Source organism: Mobula hypostoma, chromosome 27 (genome assembly GCF_963921235.1).
Source record: "Mobula hypostoma chromosome 27, sMobHyp1.1, whole genome shotgun sequence".
NCBI classification, from domain to species: Eukaryota; Metazoa; Chordata; class Chondrichthyes; order Myliobatiformes; family Myliobatidae; genus Mobula; species Mobula hypostoma.
In genome coordinates, this window is record NC_086123.1 from 3,487,566 (window position 1) to 3,500,955 (window position 13,390).

A 13,390-nucleotide genomic window follows, 5' to 3' on the forward strand; every position below is an offset into this window, starting at 1 on the left:
AAACTTCTGTGCGAGTTATCCTTAATAGTTTGCTCTGGCTGATATTGGGCTTTTTTTTTTGTGCAATTGGTTTCAACACACACTCAGGTAAGTGGAGAGAATTCCATTACACTCCTGATATGTGCCTCACAGATAGCGAAAAGGTTTTAGGGTGTTAAGAGTTCAGTCAACCACACAGGATCTTCAACTACCGATCTGTTCTTAAGACTCAGTACATATATGACTGCTGGAGTTGACTTGCTCATTAATGGTGATCCCCAGGATATTCATGGAGGGTTGACTCAGATGTAGTGATGCTATTAAATGTCAAAGGTAGACGCTTTGCCTTGCACTTCCTGGAAATTTTCATTGAGCAAACCATGGTTCAATTCTCTGGAATTTAGAAGTTTAGGATTTGACAAAATATTAAGGAGAATTGATGGAGGTTAATCATTGCCATTACTTGGGAAGTCTCAAACTAGATAGACATAAATAACAAATTAGAGCCAGATCATTTGGAAATTAAAATAAAAAACACTTTTACAATTAGTGAATGATAATAAATTGAAACTCTACCATCTAAAAATGGGAGAATTGTTGATTATATTTATTAATTAGAGCATATGAATCTAAAATTGCAGACCAAAATAAAGTGGAACAGAACTAAGGAACTAAATGTCCATGCTTGTTTCTATATATTTATCATAAATCTCTATGGTCTGGTTAATTATAAAATAAAATGTTAATTCCTGTTCTTTCATCAAAACTCTTGAATTTTGACACTTTGTAGACTTCATTAATCAAAATAGAATGACCCTAAGTACTCTAGTCCAAAAGACTTCAATGTTTCAAATTTCATGTTTTTATGTTTTAGTGACACATACATCATAGGCTTTGCTAACAATCACTTGATGCCATTTAACTCAAACTAATCCTTTTTTATATTATCTCAGTTCCATAATGTATCAGTGCAGTCTAATTGTCAATGCTGGAGTGAGTGATTAATTAAAAAGTACATTTCTGTCCAAAACTGTAAACTGAGTTTGCACAAATTATGGAGAAACATACATGTCCATGGAAGCACATACTAATGTGATAGTTTGTTTAATTCTGCAGAAATTACTGGGAAATTCTTTGCTGAAGCTGGAGGGAGATGACCGTTTGGATATAAATTGCACTCTACCACTCAGTGAGCAGGTATGTTGGAAACAGAATAAATAGATTTTCGCTGTAGCTAATTTATGGTCATTTGCCAGCCACAGGGTCAAAATACAGACATGTTACTTTTTCAGACTGCAGAGTTAAAATGAAGCCTGACCTTTGAGGTCACAGGCATATTAATGTACCTGCCTTGGAGGTGGTAGAGCCTAGAACCAATAGGTTAACTTCTAGGAATAGAAGTTTTCTTGTGAGGAGCTGTTATATAAGATTAGTGGTTGCTCACTCTAGTTTAAAAGAATGGGTGATGATTTTATTGAAATGAGTTCACTCATAAAGAGCGATTAAAACAAGATGAGTGAATGAGCTCATTGCTACTTTGCTCATTGGTTCAAGGTGACAGAGTGGATATTGCCCTTTCGTTTTAACAATCACATGCCATCTGATTCACCTCTCTTGAGAACAGGCATAGAAAGCTGGTCCAACTGCTTGTATCGGAGTGGAATTAGAATGTATCCGAGAATCAGAGACTGGTTGTCGTTGCACATATGGCTGATTGAGAGTTGGAAATCTAGCAAATGTCCACAATGGACTGGGAGCCGGAGAAGAAGGAATGAGAAACGAGAGGCAGTGAGATTGTCAGATATTGCCATGATAATGCCTTCCTGGAGTTGTGGGATGATGGGGCATTTTGGTGGTGAGGGATGAGCACTGGGAGACTTATAGACTTGAGAAAGTCTTAACTTTGGAAGGGAAAATTGAAGGTAAGTATCTTACAGGCTTCATGGTTGAGTGCATTAATAAGCGATCACAGTACTTACAATGGCCTTCTCTGGAACAGTATGCTCCAAGTGTCTCTGCAATTCAATAAAAATAACTAAATGTTTAATTACAGAATATTATCTTACATACTTCTGAGATGGATGTTTTGCCAGGGTTCCAAAGGGAAATCCGGACAGGACATGCCCAATCAAAATCTTCATGTAACACAAAATGACAGAGAGTTGGTTTTACCATGATATGTTCATGAAAAAGAATCAAATTTCATTTGGTCAGTGCTCACATTATCAACACTGGAATTGAATTTAGAGGCATGGGTTATGTAGTGTGAAGTTTTTAACTGCTTTCCATTATTTGTAGTATGGGCATCAGAGGCAAGGTCAGCTCTTCTATCAGCCGTCCCCAGTTGCCTTTGAGAAACTGGTGAGCTCACCAGTGCAGTCTTTTGGTGAAGATACACCCACAGCATTGTGCTGCTGGGGAGTGTTCCAGGGTTTCCAAAGCAGATGAAGCAATAACAATGTTTCAAAATCAAGATGGTAGGTGTCTTGGAGGTGGTTACGCAGGTGGTGGTGATGCCCTACACCGCTGCCCTCATCTTTGGTTATAGCAGTCATGAGTTTTGGAGATGCTGTCAGAATCACAGGGGTGAGTAACTTGGTGTATTTGTGGTACACAGTGCTGCCATCGTGGGGCGAATGAGGTATCAATCAGGCAGGTGACTTTGTCCTGAATAATCCTGAACTACTTGAGAATTAGTACCACTCCACTTATACAATGAGGCAGGAAGTATTCAATTACGTTCCTGACGTATGCTTATGCTTTGTAGTTGAAAGAAGGTTTACGAATGTCAGGTCAGCCATCCGCTGCAGGACACACATCCTCAGGCCTGCTCTTGTAGGCACAATGTTTATGTTACTAGTCCATTGTGTTTCTAATTATGACCTCCAGAATTTTGGCACTGTCTGCTAAGTTAACAAATTTCACGTCACATGCCGGTGATAATAAACCTGATTCTGATTCTGATTCTGATGATAACACCACGTCAATGATAAATTATTGGGCTGTCTCTTGTTGGAAATGGGCATAACCCAGCATATTTCTGGCACAAATGTTACATGCCACTTACCAGCCCATGCCTAAAATTGGCATTAGTACTGCTACATAAAAATATGGTCAGCTTCATTAGTGAGAAATCGTAAGTATAGAGTGTATAAATTTAGAAAGAGGTGTATATCATTTTGCTCTTTGAGTCTGCTCTGCCATTCAGTGTGATCATGGCAGATCATCAAAACTCAGTGCCCTGCTCCCAACTTTTCCCCATTTCACTTGGTTTCTTTAGCCATTGATATTGTATAATAATGTAAATGTATTTAGTAATTTGGCCCAAATACCTTCTGTAGTTGAGAATTTAATTGATTTGCCATCCTTTGGATATAGGAACTTCTCTACATCTTGCTCCTAAATGGCTTGCTGTATTTCCTTCGGCTTTGGCCCTACCACAGGGACATCTTTTCTGCAGTGAGCTCCTCTTTCAGTCTTTTAAACTCTCGTGACTATTAGCCCAATCATGCACCCCTGCTGCAACTCCAGAAATCAATCTCGTAAGTAATTACTGCACTTCATTTATAGCACAGATATTATTCTTCAGAAAAGGAGCCAAAACTGCATTCAAAGATTATGCTGCAATTTCATCAAAGCCCTGTACAAATGGAATGAGACATCCACACCCCCTCTCACCAGGAGGGCCAGAATATTTGATTTATTGACTAGCTGTTGGACTTTTTTGCTTGCTTCATGGACTGACACACAAAGATACCCAGACCTTGCTGTAACCTCTCCATTTCCTAATCTCACTGTTCAGACAATACACTGTCTTCCAAATATTTGAATGCTCTTCAATGCAGTTCACTCACTTAACATATCTAAATCACTCTCTGCATCCTCCTCAGTACTCATCTTTGCACCTAGCTTTATGTGATCTGCAGACTTGGAAAAATTACATATATTTCCTTCACCTAAACCAATTTCATATATTGTGAGTATCTGCGGTCCAAGCAGTGAACTCGCGGATACTCCTCTTGGAGCTCAATCCCATCTGCCAGTCCAGCTAGAGCTGGTGCCTACAGATATTTCCTGCTATTTACATCCAGTCTGCCATCCTTTTCATTACAACCATTAATGCCAGTCTGCTCCCAGCACTACAGTGTCATCAATTTTAATGGTGATGACGAGTGGACTAAGTTCCAGACCAGGGATTCCCAACCTGGGGTCCATGAGCCTTTTCTTAATGGTATTGGTCCATGGCATAAAAAAGACTGGGAACCCCTGTTCTATACCCTACGGACATAAGCAACAAAGTACAAGTAGCTTAATCAGGCACTCAAAACCACTCTGCCATTCAGTAGGTTTGTGACTGACCCAATCTTGACTCAGTATCACTTTTCAAACTTTATTGTAACCTCTTTACGCCCTTGTAATTTAAATGCTTGATGATCTCTGCCTTAAATATATTTGTAGAAGATAACAAAAAAATCCTGAATTCCATCTGAAAAGAGTGATCCTCTGGGACTTCCAGAATCCAGGGAACTTTGGTGGATTTATTACTTATGTATTTACTGTCTCTACAACCACTTTAAGACCCAGGGCAGGCCACGGGATCCAGGGACTATCTTCAATCTTTTTCTTGTCATTGTGAACGAAATTATTTTAAGTTCCTTCTTCCCTGTAGTCTTTTGCTTTTCTATTATTATCAAAGGATAGTTTTAGTATTTTCAATCATGAAAATTAATCCAAAATGACCATTTAGAAATTATTACTTTCCCCAGTATCAATTTTTAAGAGATCAACATTCACTTCAGCTATCCTCTTCCTCTTTATATTCCCTTAGAAGTCCTAGATACTCTCAATCGGCTGTGTAAAGAAAAATTGACACCATATTCCCAAAATAAGCATTCTATTTCAAGCTTAGTCATGGGAGATATTAACCAGATGGGCAGAAGAATAGACCTATGGAAAACTTCCTGGAAGTACAACATTCCCGTGGCTGGAAGCCTCTGAATCGTGACCATTTTAAATGGAGAAAGCATTAGGGTGGTATTAACAACCAACAAGCTATGCAGAAGAACCAACCACCTCACGTGCTGCCTGCCCCACCAGCCTACTCCCTCCCATGTTCCAAAGACATATCGGTCCTCACGTGCTGCCTGCCCCATGTTCCAAATACATATCGGTTAGGAAGTTAATTGGTCATAGTAAATTGTCCTGTGTGTTAGGCCAGGGTTAAATAGGTGGGTTGTTGGACTGTGTGGCCCGTTGGGCCGGCACTGTATCTCTAAATGCATAGATTATAAAAACCTCTCCAGAATGACTGTCAAACAACAGGAGTTCTGCAGATGCTGGAAATTCAAGCAACATACATAAAAGTTGCTGGTGAACGCAGCAGGCCAGGCAGCATCTCTAGGAAGAGGTGCAGTCGACGTTTCAGGCCGAGACCCTTCGTCAAGACTAACTGAAGGAAGAGTGAGTAAGGGATTTGAAAGCTGGAGGGGGAGGGGGAGATCCAACATGATAGGAGAAGACAGGAGGGGGAGGGATAGAGCCAAGAACTGGACAGGTGATAGGCAAAAGAGATACGAGAGGATCATGGGACAGGAGGTCCGGGAAGAAAGACAAGCGGGGGGGGGACCCAGAGGATGGGCAAGGAGTATATTCAGAGGGACAGAGGGAGAAAAAGGAAAGTGAGAGAAAGAATGTGTGTATAAAAATAAGTAACAGATGGGGTACGAGTGGGAGGTGGGGCATTAGCGGAAGTTAGAGAAGTCGATGTTCATGCCATCAGATTGGAGGCTACCCAGACGGAATATAAGGTATTGTTCCTCCAACCTGAGTGTGGCTTCATCTTTACAGTAGAGGAGGCCGTGGATAGACATGTCAGAATGGGAATGGGATGTGGAATTAAAATGTGTGGCCACTGGGAGATCCTGCTTTCTCTGGTGGACAGAGCGTAGATGTTTAGTAAAGCGGTCTCCCAGTCTGCGTCGGGTCTCACCAATATATAAAAGGCCACATCGGGAGCACCGGACACAGTATATCACCCCAGTCGACTCACAGGTGAAGTGTTGCCTCACCTGGAAGGACTGTTTGGGGCCCTGAATGGTGGTAAGGGAGGAAGTGTAAGGGCATGTGTAGCACTTGTTCCGCTTACACGGATAAGTGCCAGGAGGGAGATCAGTGGAGAGGGATGGGGGGGATGAATGGACAAGGGAGTTGCGTAGGGAGCGATCCCTGCGGAATGCAGAGAGAGCAGAGGAGGGAAAGATGTGTTTAGTGGTGGGATCCCGTTGGAGGTGGCGGAAGTTACGGAGAATAATACGTTGGACCCGGAGGCTGGTTGGGTGGTAGGTGAGGACCAGGGGAACCCTATTCCTAGTGGGGTGGCGGGAGGATGGAGTGAGAGCAGATGTACGTGAAATGGGGGAGATGCGTTTAAGAGCAGAGTTGATAGTGGAGGAAGGGAAGCCCCTTTCTTTAAAAAAGGAAGACATCTCCCTCGTCCTAGAATGAAAAGCCTCATCCTGAGAGCAGATGTGGTGGAGACGGAGGAATTGCGAGAAGGGGATGGCGTTTTTGCAAGAGACAGGGTGAGAAGAGGAATAGTCCAGATAACTGTGAGAGTCAGTAGGCTTATAGTAGACATCAGTGGATAAGCTGTCTCCAGAGATAGAGACAGAAAGATCTAGAAAGGGGAGGGAGGTTTCTGAAATGGACCAGGTAAACTTGAGGGCAGGGTGAAAGTTGGAGGCAAAGTTAATAAAGTCAACGAGTTCTGCATGCGTGCAGGAAGCAGCGCCAATGCAGTCGTCGATGTAGCGAAGGAAAAGTGGGGGACAGATACCAAAATAGGCACGGAACATAGATTGTTCCACAAAACCAACAAAAAGGCAGGCATAGCTAGGACCCATACGGGTGCCCATAGCTACACCTTTAGTTTGGAGGAAGTGGGAGGAGCCAAAGGAGAAATTATTAAGAGTAAGGACTAATTCCGCTAGACGGAGCAGAGTGGTGGTAGAGGGGAACTGATTAGGTCTGGAATCCAAAAAGAAGCATAGAGCTTTGAGACCTTCCTGATGGGGGTTCAAAGTATATAGGGACTGGACATCCATGGTGAAAATAAAGCGGTGGGGGCCAGGGAACTTAAAATCATCGAAAAGTTTAAAAGCGTGAGAAGTGTCATGAACATAGGTCGGAAGGGATTGAACAAGGGGGGATAAAACCGTGTCGAGGTATGCAGAAACGAGTTTGGTGGGGCAGGAGCAAGCTGAGACAATAGGTCGGCCAGGACTGGCTGCAGAAACGAGTTCGGTGGGGCAGGAGCAAGCTGAGACAATAGGTCGGCCAGGACAGGCACTAAGCACATCTTTCCCTCCCCCCCCCTCTGCATTCCGCAGGGATCACTCCCTACGCAACTCCCTTGTCCATTCGTCCCCCCCATTCCTCCCCACTGATCTCCCTCCTGGCACTTATCCGTGTAAGCGGAACAAGTGCTACACATGCCCTTACACTTCCTCCCTTACCACCATTCAGGGCCCCAAACAGTCCTTCCAGGTGAGGCAACACTTCACCTGTGAGTCGGCTGGGGTGATATACTGCGTCCGGTGCTCCCGATGTGGCCTTTTATATATTGGCGAGACCCGATGCAGACTGGGAGACTGCTTTGCTGAACATCTACGCTCTGTCCGCCAGAGAAAGCCAGGATCTCCCAATGGCCACACATTTTAATTCCACATCCCATTCCCATTCTGACATGTCTATCCACGGCCTCCTCTACTGTAAAGATGAAGCCACACTCAGGTTGGAGGAACAACATCTTATATTCCATCTGGGTAGCCTCCAACTTGATGGCATGAACATCGACTTCTCTAACTTCTGCTAATGCCCCACCTCCCCCTTGTACCCCATCTGTTACTTATTTTTATACACACATTCTTTCTATCACTCTCCTTTTTCTCCCTCTGTCCCTCTGAATATACCCCTTGCCCATCCTCTGGGTTCCCCCCTCACCTCCTTGTCTTTCTTCCCGGACCTCCTGTCCCATGATCCTCTCGTATCCCTTTTGCCTATCACCTGTCCAGCTCTTGGCTCTATCCCTCCCCCTCCTGTCTTCTCCTATCATTTTGGATCTCCCCCTCCCCCTCCAACTTTCAAATCCCTTACTCACCCTTCCTTCAGTTAGTCCTGACGAAGGGTCTCGGCCTGAAACGTCGACTGCACCTCTTCCTAGAGATGCTGCCTGGCCTGCTGCGTTCACCAGAATGACTGTCAATTGGCTTAGGCATCTCAAACTTAGTTTATAAATGTTTCCATCCATCTTTCCAAGAAGAATGCAGAAGGGTTATTTCAATGCACTGCAATTTATATTGTAGTCCCATTTGGATTAGTGTGTGTTTACGTTTGAAAGGTAAGTGCATCCATATAAAAGAACATAAGAAATAGGAACAGGTGTAAGCCATCTGGCCTGTCGAGCCTGCTCTGCCATTCAATGGCTGATCTGTCCATGGACTCATCTCCACCTACCTGCCTTTTCCCCATTACCCTGAATTCCCCTCAATAATTTTGATCCTCACATTGGTAATTTTTGTTAACCAATTAAATTAAGAGAAGTAGGACAAAAGCAGATACAGTATCTTCTGTATTAGATCACCAATCAGCCACTACCTCACACAGTACTGAAACTGGTTTGAAGGGTTAATGTCTTTCCCATTATGGATATGTGTATGTAATTTGTTTTGGGGTAGTGATGGAGCAGAAAAAAACAAAGTTTTGGTGTACATTCTTATTAAGGATGTGATTATAACTAGAGCCCATGCATTAAGTCATCAGAAAGTATCTACTTACGATGCTTTTTTTCTGAGGAGAGCTGATTTTTGTGTATCTACAGATTGTGCTGGTTGGGACAGAAGAAGGTCTATATGCATTAAATGTTGTGAAGAACTCCCTTGTGCACATTCCGGGTGTGGGGTCAGTGTTCCAGCTTCATATCCTAAAGGAACTTGATCGACTCATCATGATTGCAGGTTATTATGGACTTGTTTGAATGTGTTAGCCAGCAAGTAAACAGGTCAGGTACAACTTTAGAAAACTGCTATCACACCATAAATGTTTAATTCAAAGGGTATAAATTTATAGTTTTATTTAGTACTGATTGTAATACAGATTTTTTTTTACAGACTTTCACATTTTTATGCATTCTCAAAACACTTCACCCACATCAAGAGTGGTTGTGAATGATTAATTACATTATCTGTTTGACAGGGGAGGAGCGAACCCTCTGTTTTGTGGATATTAAGAAGGTGAAGCTATCGATAGCTCAGTCCCATCTGCCAGCCCAGCCAGAGCTCATACCTACAGTTTTTGATAACTTGAAAGGATGCCACCTGTTTGCAGTAGGAAAAGTGAGCACTTTTAATCAGATTTATTTATCATATGCAAAACAGTCAGTTCAACTTCAAAAGCAATTTGTCAGTTTAAATTTCTATAATCCTATTCTGAATGTCCAGTCATGTTCATTTATGAGTCAATGTGTGAGTAAGTAGATTTAAGTAACAGCCAGAACAAACATATATAGGTGTCTGTTATCTACTATAAGACATTTATCTGAATATTTAAAATGACTGTATTAAATATTCACTTTGTTAGAGTATTCTAGCTCTAAGATATGAATTTATTTCAATATTAGGAATTTTACCACTGTCAGTTGCAAGGGACTTAATTAAGGGAAACAAGTAGTGAGATCATGGAAACTGTACAGATTGAAAAGGAGGAGGTCCTTGTTGTCTTGAGGAAAATTAAAGTGGATAAATCCCCGGGACCTGACTTGAAGGAGATTAGTGTTGAAATTGCAGGGGCCCTGGCAGAAATATTAAAAATATCGCTGTCTACAGGTGAGGTGCCGGAGGATTGGAGAGTGGCTCATGTTGTTCCGTTGTTTAAAAAAGGATCGAAAAGTAATCCGGGAAATTATAGGCCAGTAAGTTTAACGTTGGTAGTAGGTAAATTATTGGAGGGAGTATTAAGAGACAGAATCTACAAGCATTTGGATAGATAGGGACTTATTAGGGAGAGTCAACATGGCTTTGTGCGTGATAGGTCATGTTTGACCAATCTATTGGAGTTTTTCGAGGAGGTTACCAGGAAAGTGGATGAAGGGAAGGCAGTGGATATTGTCTACATGGACTTCAGTAAGGCCTTTGACAAGGTCCCGCATGGGAGGTTAGTTAGGAAAATTCAGTTGCTAGGTATACATGGAGAGGTGGTAAATTGGATTAGACATTGGCTCGATGGAAGAAGCCAAAGAGTGGTAGTAGAGAATTGCTTCTCCGAGTGGAGGCCTGTGACTAGTGGTGTGCCACAGGGATCAGTGCTGGGTCCATTGTTATTTGTCATCTATATTTCTGATCTGGATGATAATATGGTAAATTGGATCAGAAAATTTGCTGATGATATAAAGATTGGAGGTGTAGTAGACAGTGAGGAAGGTTTTCAGAGCCTGCAGAGGGACTTGGACCAGCTGGAAAAATGGGCTGAAAAATGGCAGATGGAGTTTAATACAGACAAGTGTGAGGTATTGCATGTTGGAAGGACAAACCAAGGTAGAACATACAGGGTTAATGGTAAGGCACTGAGGAGTGCAGTGGAACAGAGGGATCTGGGAATACAGTTACAAAATTCCCTAAAAGTAGCGTCACAGGTAGATAGGGTCGTAAAGAGAGCTTTTGGTACATTGGCCTTTATTAATCAAAGTATTGAGTATAAGAGCTGGAATGTTATGATGAGGTTGTATAAGGCATTGGTGAGGCCGAATCTGGAGTATTATGTTCAGTTTTGGTCACCAAATTACAGGAGGGATATAAATAAGGTTGTAAGAGTGCAGAGAAGGTTTACAAGGATGTTGCCGGGACTTGAGAAACTCAGTTACAGAGAAAGGTTGAATAGGTTGGGACTTTATTCCCTGGAGCGTAGAAGAATGAGGGGAGATTTGATAGAGGTATATAAAATTATGATGGGTATAGATAGAGTGAATGCAAGCAGGCTTTTTCCACTGAGGCAAGGGGAGAAAAAAACCAGAGGACATGGGTTAAGGGTGAGGGGGGGGAAAGTTTAAAGGGAACATTAGGGGGGGCTTCTTCACACAGAGAGTGGTGGGAGTGTGGAATGAGCTGCCAGACGAGGTGGTAAATGCAGGTGCTTTATTAACATTTAAGAATAAATTGGACAGATACATGGATGGGAGGTGTATGGAGGGATATGGCCCGTGTCAGGTCAGTGGGACTAGGCAGAAAATGGTTCGGCACAGCCAAGAAGGGCCAAAAGGCCCGTTTCTGTGCTGTAGTTTCTATGGTTTCTATGACTTCCTCGTATACAGGGCCATCTAGCTTGGTTCAGAAACCCAGACCACAGTATGCTATGGCAAGAGATGTTGTTATGCAAATTATTCTCTACCTGATGAAAAATGCTCAATGTTTACTTTTCCCTTCACTTAGAGATGAGAAAGAAGAGTGAAAAAAGTTGAATGGAAACTATAGTCTCACATTTACTTGACATTTATGCCTTCTGCAATTTTTAAGGCAAGGGTACAGCTAAAGCAATAACACGAGGAATTCTGCAGATGCTGGAAATTCAAGCAACACACATCAAAGTTGCTGGTGAACGCAGCAGGCCAGGCAGCATCTCTAGGAAGAGGTACAGTTGACGTTTCAGGCCGAGACCCTTCGTCAGGACTAACTGAAGGAAGAGCTAGTAAGAGATTTGAAAGTGGGAGGGGGAGGTAGAGATCCAAAATGATAAGAGAAGACAGGAGGGGGAGGGATAGAGCCAAGAGCTGGACAGGTGATTGGCAAAAGGGATATGAGAGGATCATGGGACAGGAGGCCCAGGGAGAAGGAAAGGGGGGAGGAAACCCGGAGGATGGGCAAGGGGTATAGTGAAAGGGGCAGAGGGAGAAAAAGGACAGAGAGAAAAAGAATGTGTGTATATAAATAAATAACGGATGGGGTATGAGGGGGAGGTGGGGCATTCGCGGAAGTTAGAGAAGTCAATGTTCATGCCATCAGGTTGGAGGCTACCCAGACGGAATATAAGGTGTTGTTCCTCCAACCTGAGTGTGGCTTCATCTTTACAGTAGAGGAGGCCGTGAATAGACAGATCAGAATGGGAATGGGATGTGAAATTAAAATGTGTGGCCACTGGGAGATCCTGCTTTCTCTGGCGGACAGAGCGTAGGTGTTCAGCAAAACAATCTCCCAGTCTGCATCGGGTCTCGCCGATATATAGAGGGCCACATCAGGAGCATCAGACGCAGTATGTCACCCCAGCCGACTCACAGGTGAAGTGTCTCAAATGCATCTCCCCCATTTCACACACATCTGCTCTCACTCCATCCTCCCACCACCCCACTAGGAATAGGGTTTCCCTGGTCCTCACCTACCACCCCACCAGCCTCTGGGTCCAACATATTATTCTCCGTAACTTCTGCCACCTCCAATGGGATCCCACCACTAAGCACATCTTTCCCTCCCCCCCCCTGCTTTCCGCAGGGATCGCTCCTTACACGACTTCCTTGTCCATTCGTCCCCCCCATCCCTCCCCATTGATCTCCCTCCTGGCACTTATCCTTGTAAGGGGAACAAGTGCTACACATGCTCTTACACTTCCTCCCTTACCACCATTCAGGGCCCCAGACAGTCCTTCCAGGTGAGGCGACACTTCACCTGTGAGTCAGCTGGGATGATATACTGCGTCCGGTGCTCCCGATGTGGCCGTCTATATATTGGCGAGACCCGACGCAGACTGGGAGATCATTTTCCTGAACACCTACGCTCTGTCCACCAGAGAAAGCAGGATCTCGCAGTGGCCACACATTTTAATTCCACATCCCATTCCCATTCTGATATGTCTATCCACGGCCTCCTCTACTGTAAAGATGAAGCCACACTCAGGTTGGAGGAACAACACCTTATATTCCGTCTGGGTAGCCTCCAACCTGATGGCATGAACATTGACTTCTCTAACTTCCACTAATGCCCCACCTCCCCTTCGTACTCCATCCGTTATTTATTTATATACACGCATTCTTTTTCTCTCTTTCTCCTTTTTCTCCCTCTGTCCCTCTGACTATACCCCTTACCCATCCTCTGGGTTTTCCCCCCCTCCCCCCTTTCCTTCTCCCTGGCCCTCCTGTCCCATGATCCTCTCATATCCCTTTTGCCAATCAACTGTCCAGCTCTTGGCTCCATCCCTCCCCCTCCTGTCTTCTCCTATCACCTTGGATATCCCCCTCCCCCTCCCATTTTCCAATCTCTTACTAGATCTTCCTTCAGTTAGTCCTGACGAAGGGTCTCGGGCCTAAATGTCGACTGTACCTCTTCCTAGAGATGCTGCCTGGCCTGCTGCATTCACCAGCAACTTTGATGTG

General features: G+C 43.7%; 1 protein-coding gene across 7 annotated transcripts in view; it reads left to right on the forward strand.

Annotated features, from left to right (window-relative positions):
• cita (citron rho-interacting serine/threonine kinase a) overlaps positions 1 to 13,390 on the forward strand; it is a 228,091-nt gene that overhangs the window by 192,514 nt on the left and 22,187 nt on the right. For all 7 annotated transcript variants that reach the window (XM_063034066.1, XM_063034067.1, XM_063034065.1 and 4 more), the window contains 3 exons: positions 1,096 to 1,176; positions 8,858 to 8,993; positions 9,232 to 9,371. In XM_063034066.1, the coding sequence (XP_062890136.1) occupies positions 1,096 to 1,176; positions 8,858 to 8,993; positions 9,232 to 9,371 (357 nt within the window). The remainder of the gene's footprint in view (positions 1 to 1,095; positions 1,177 to 8,857; positions 8,994 to 9,231; positions 9,372 to 13,390) is intronic.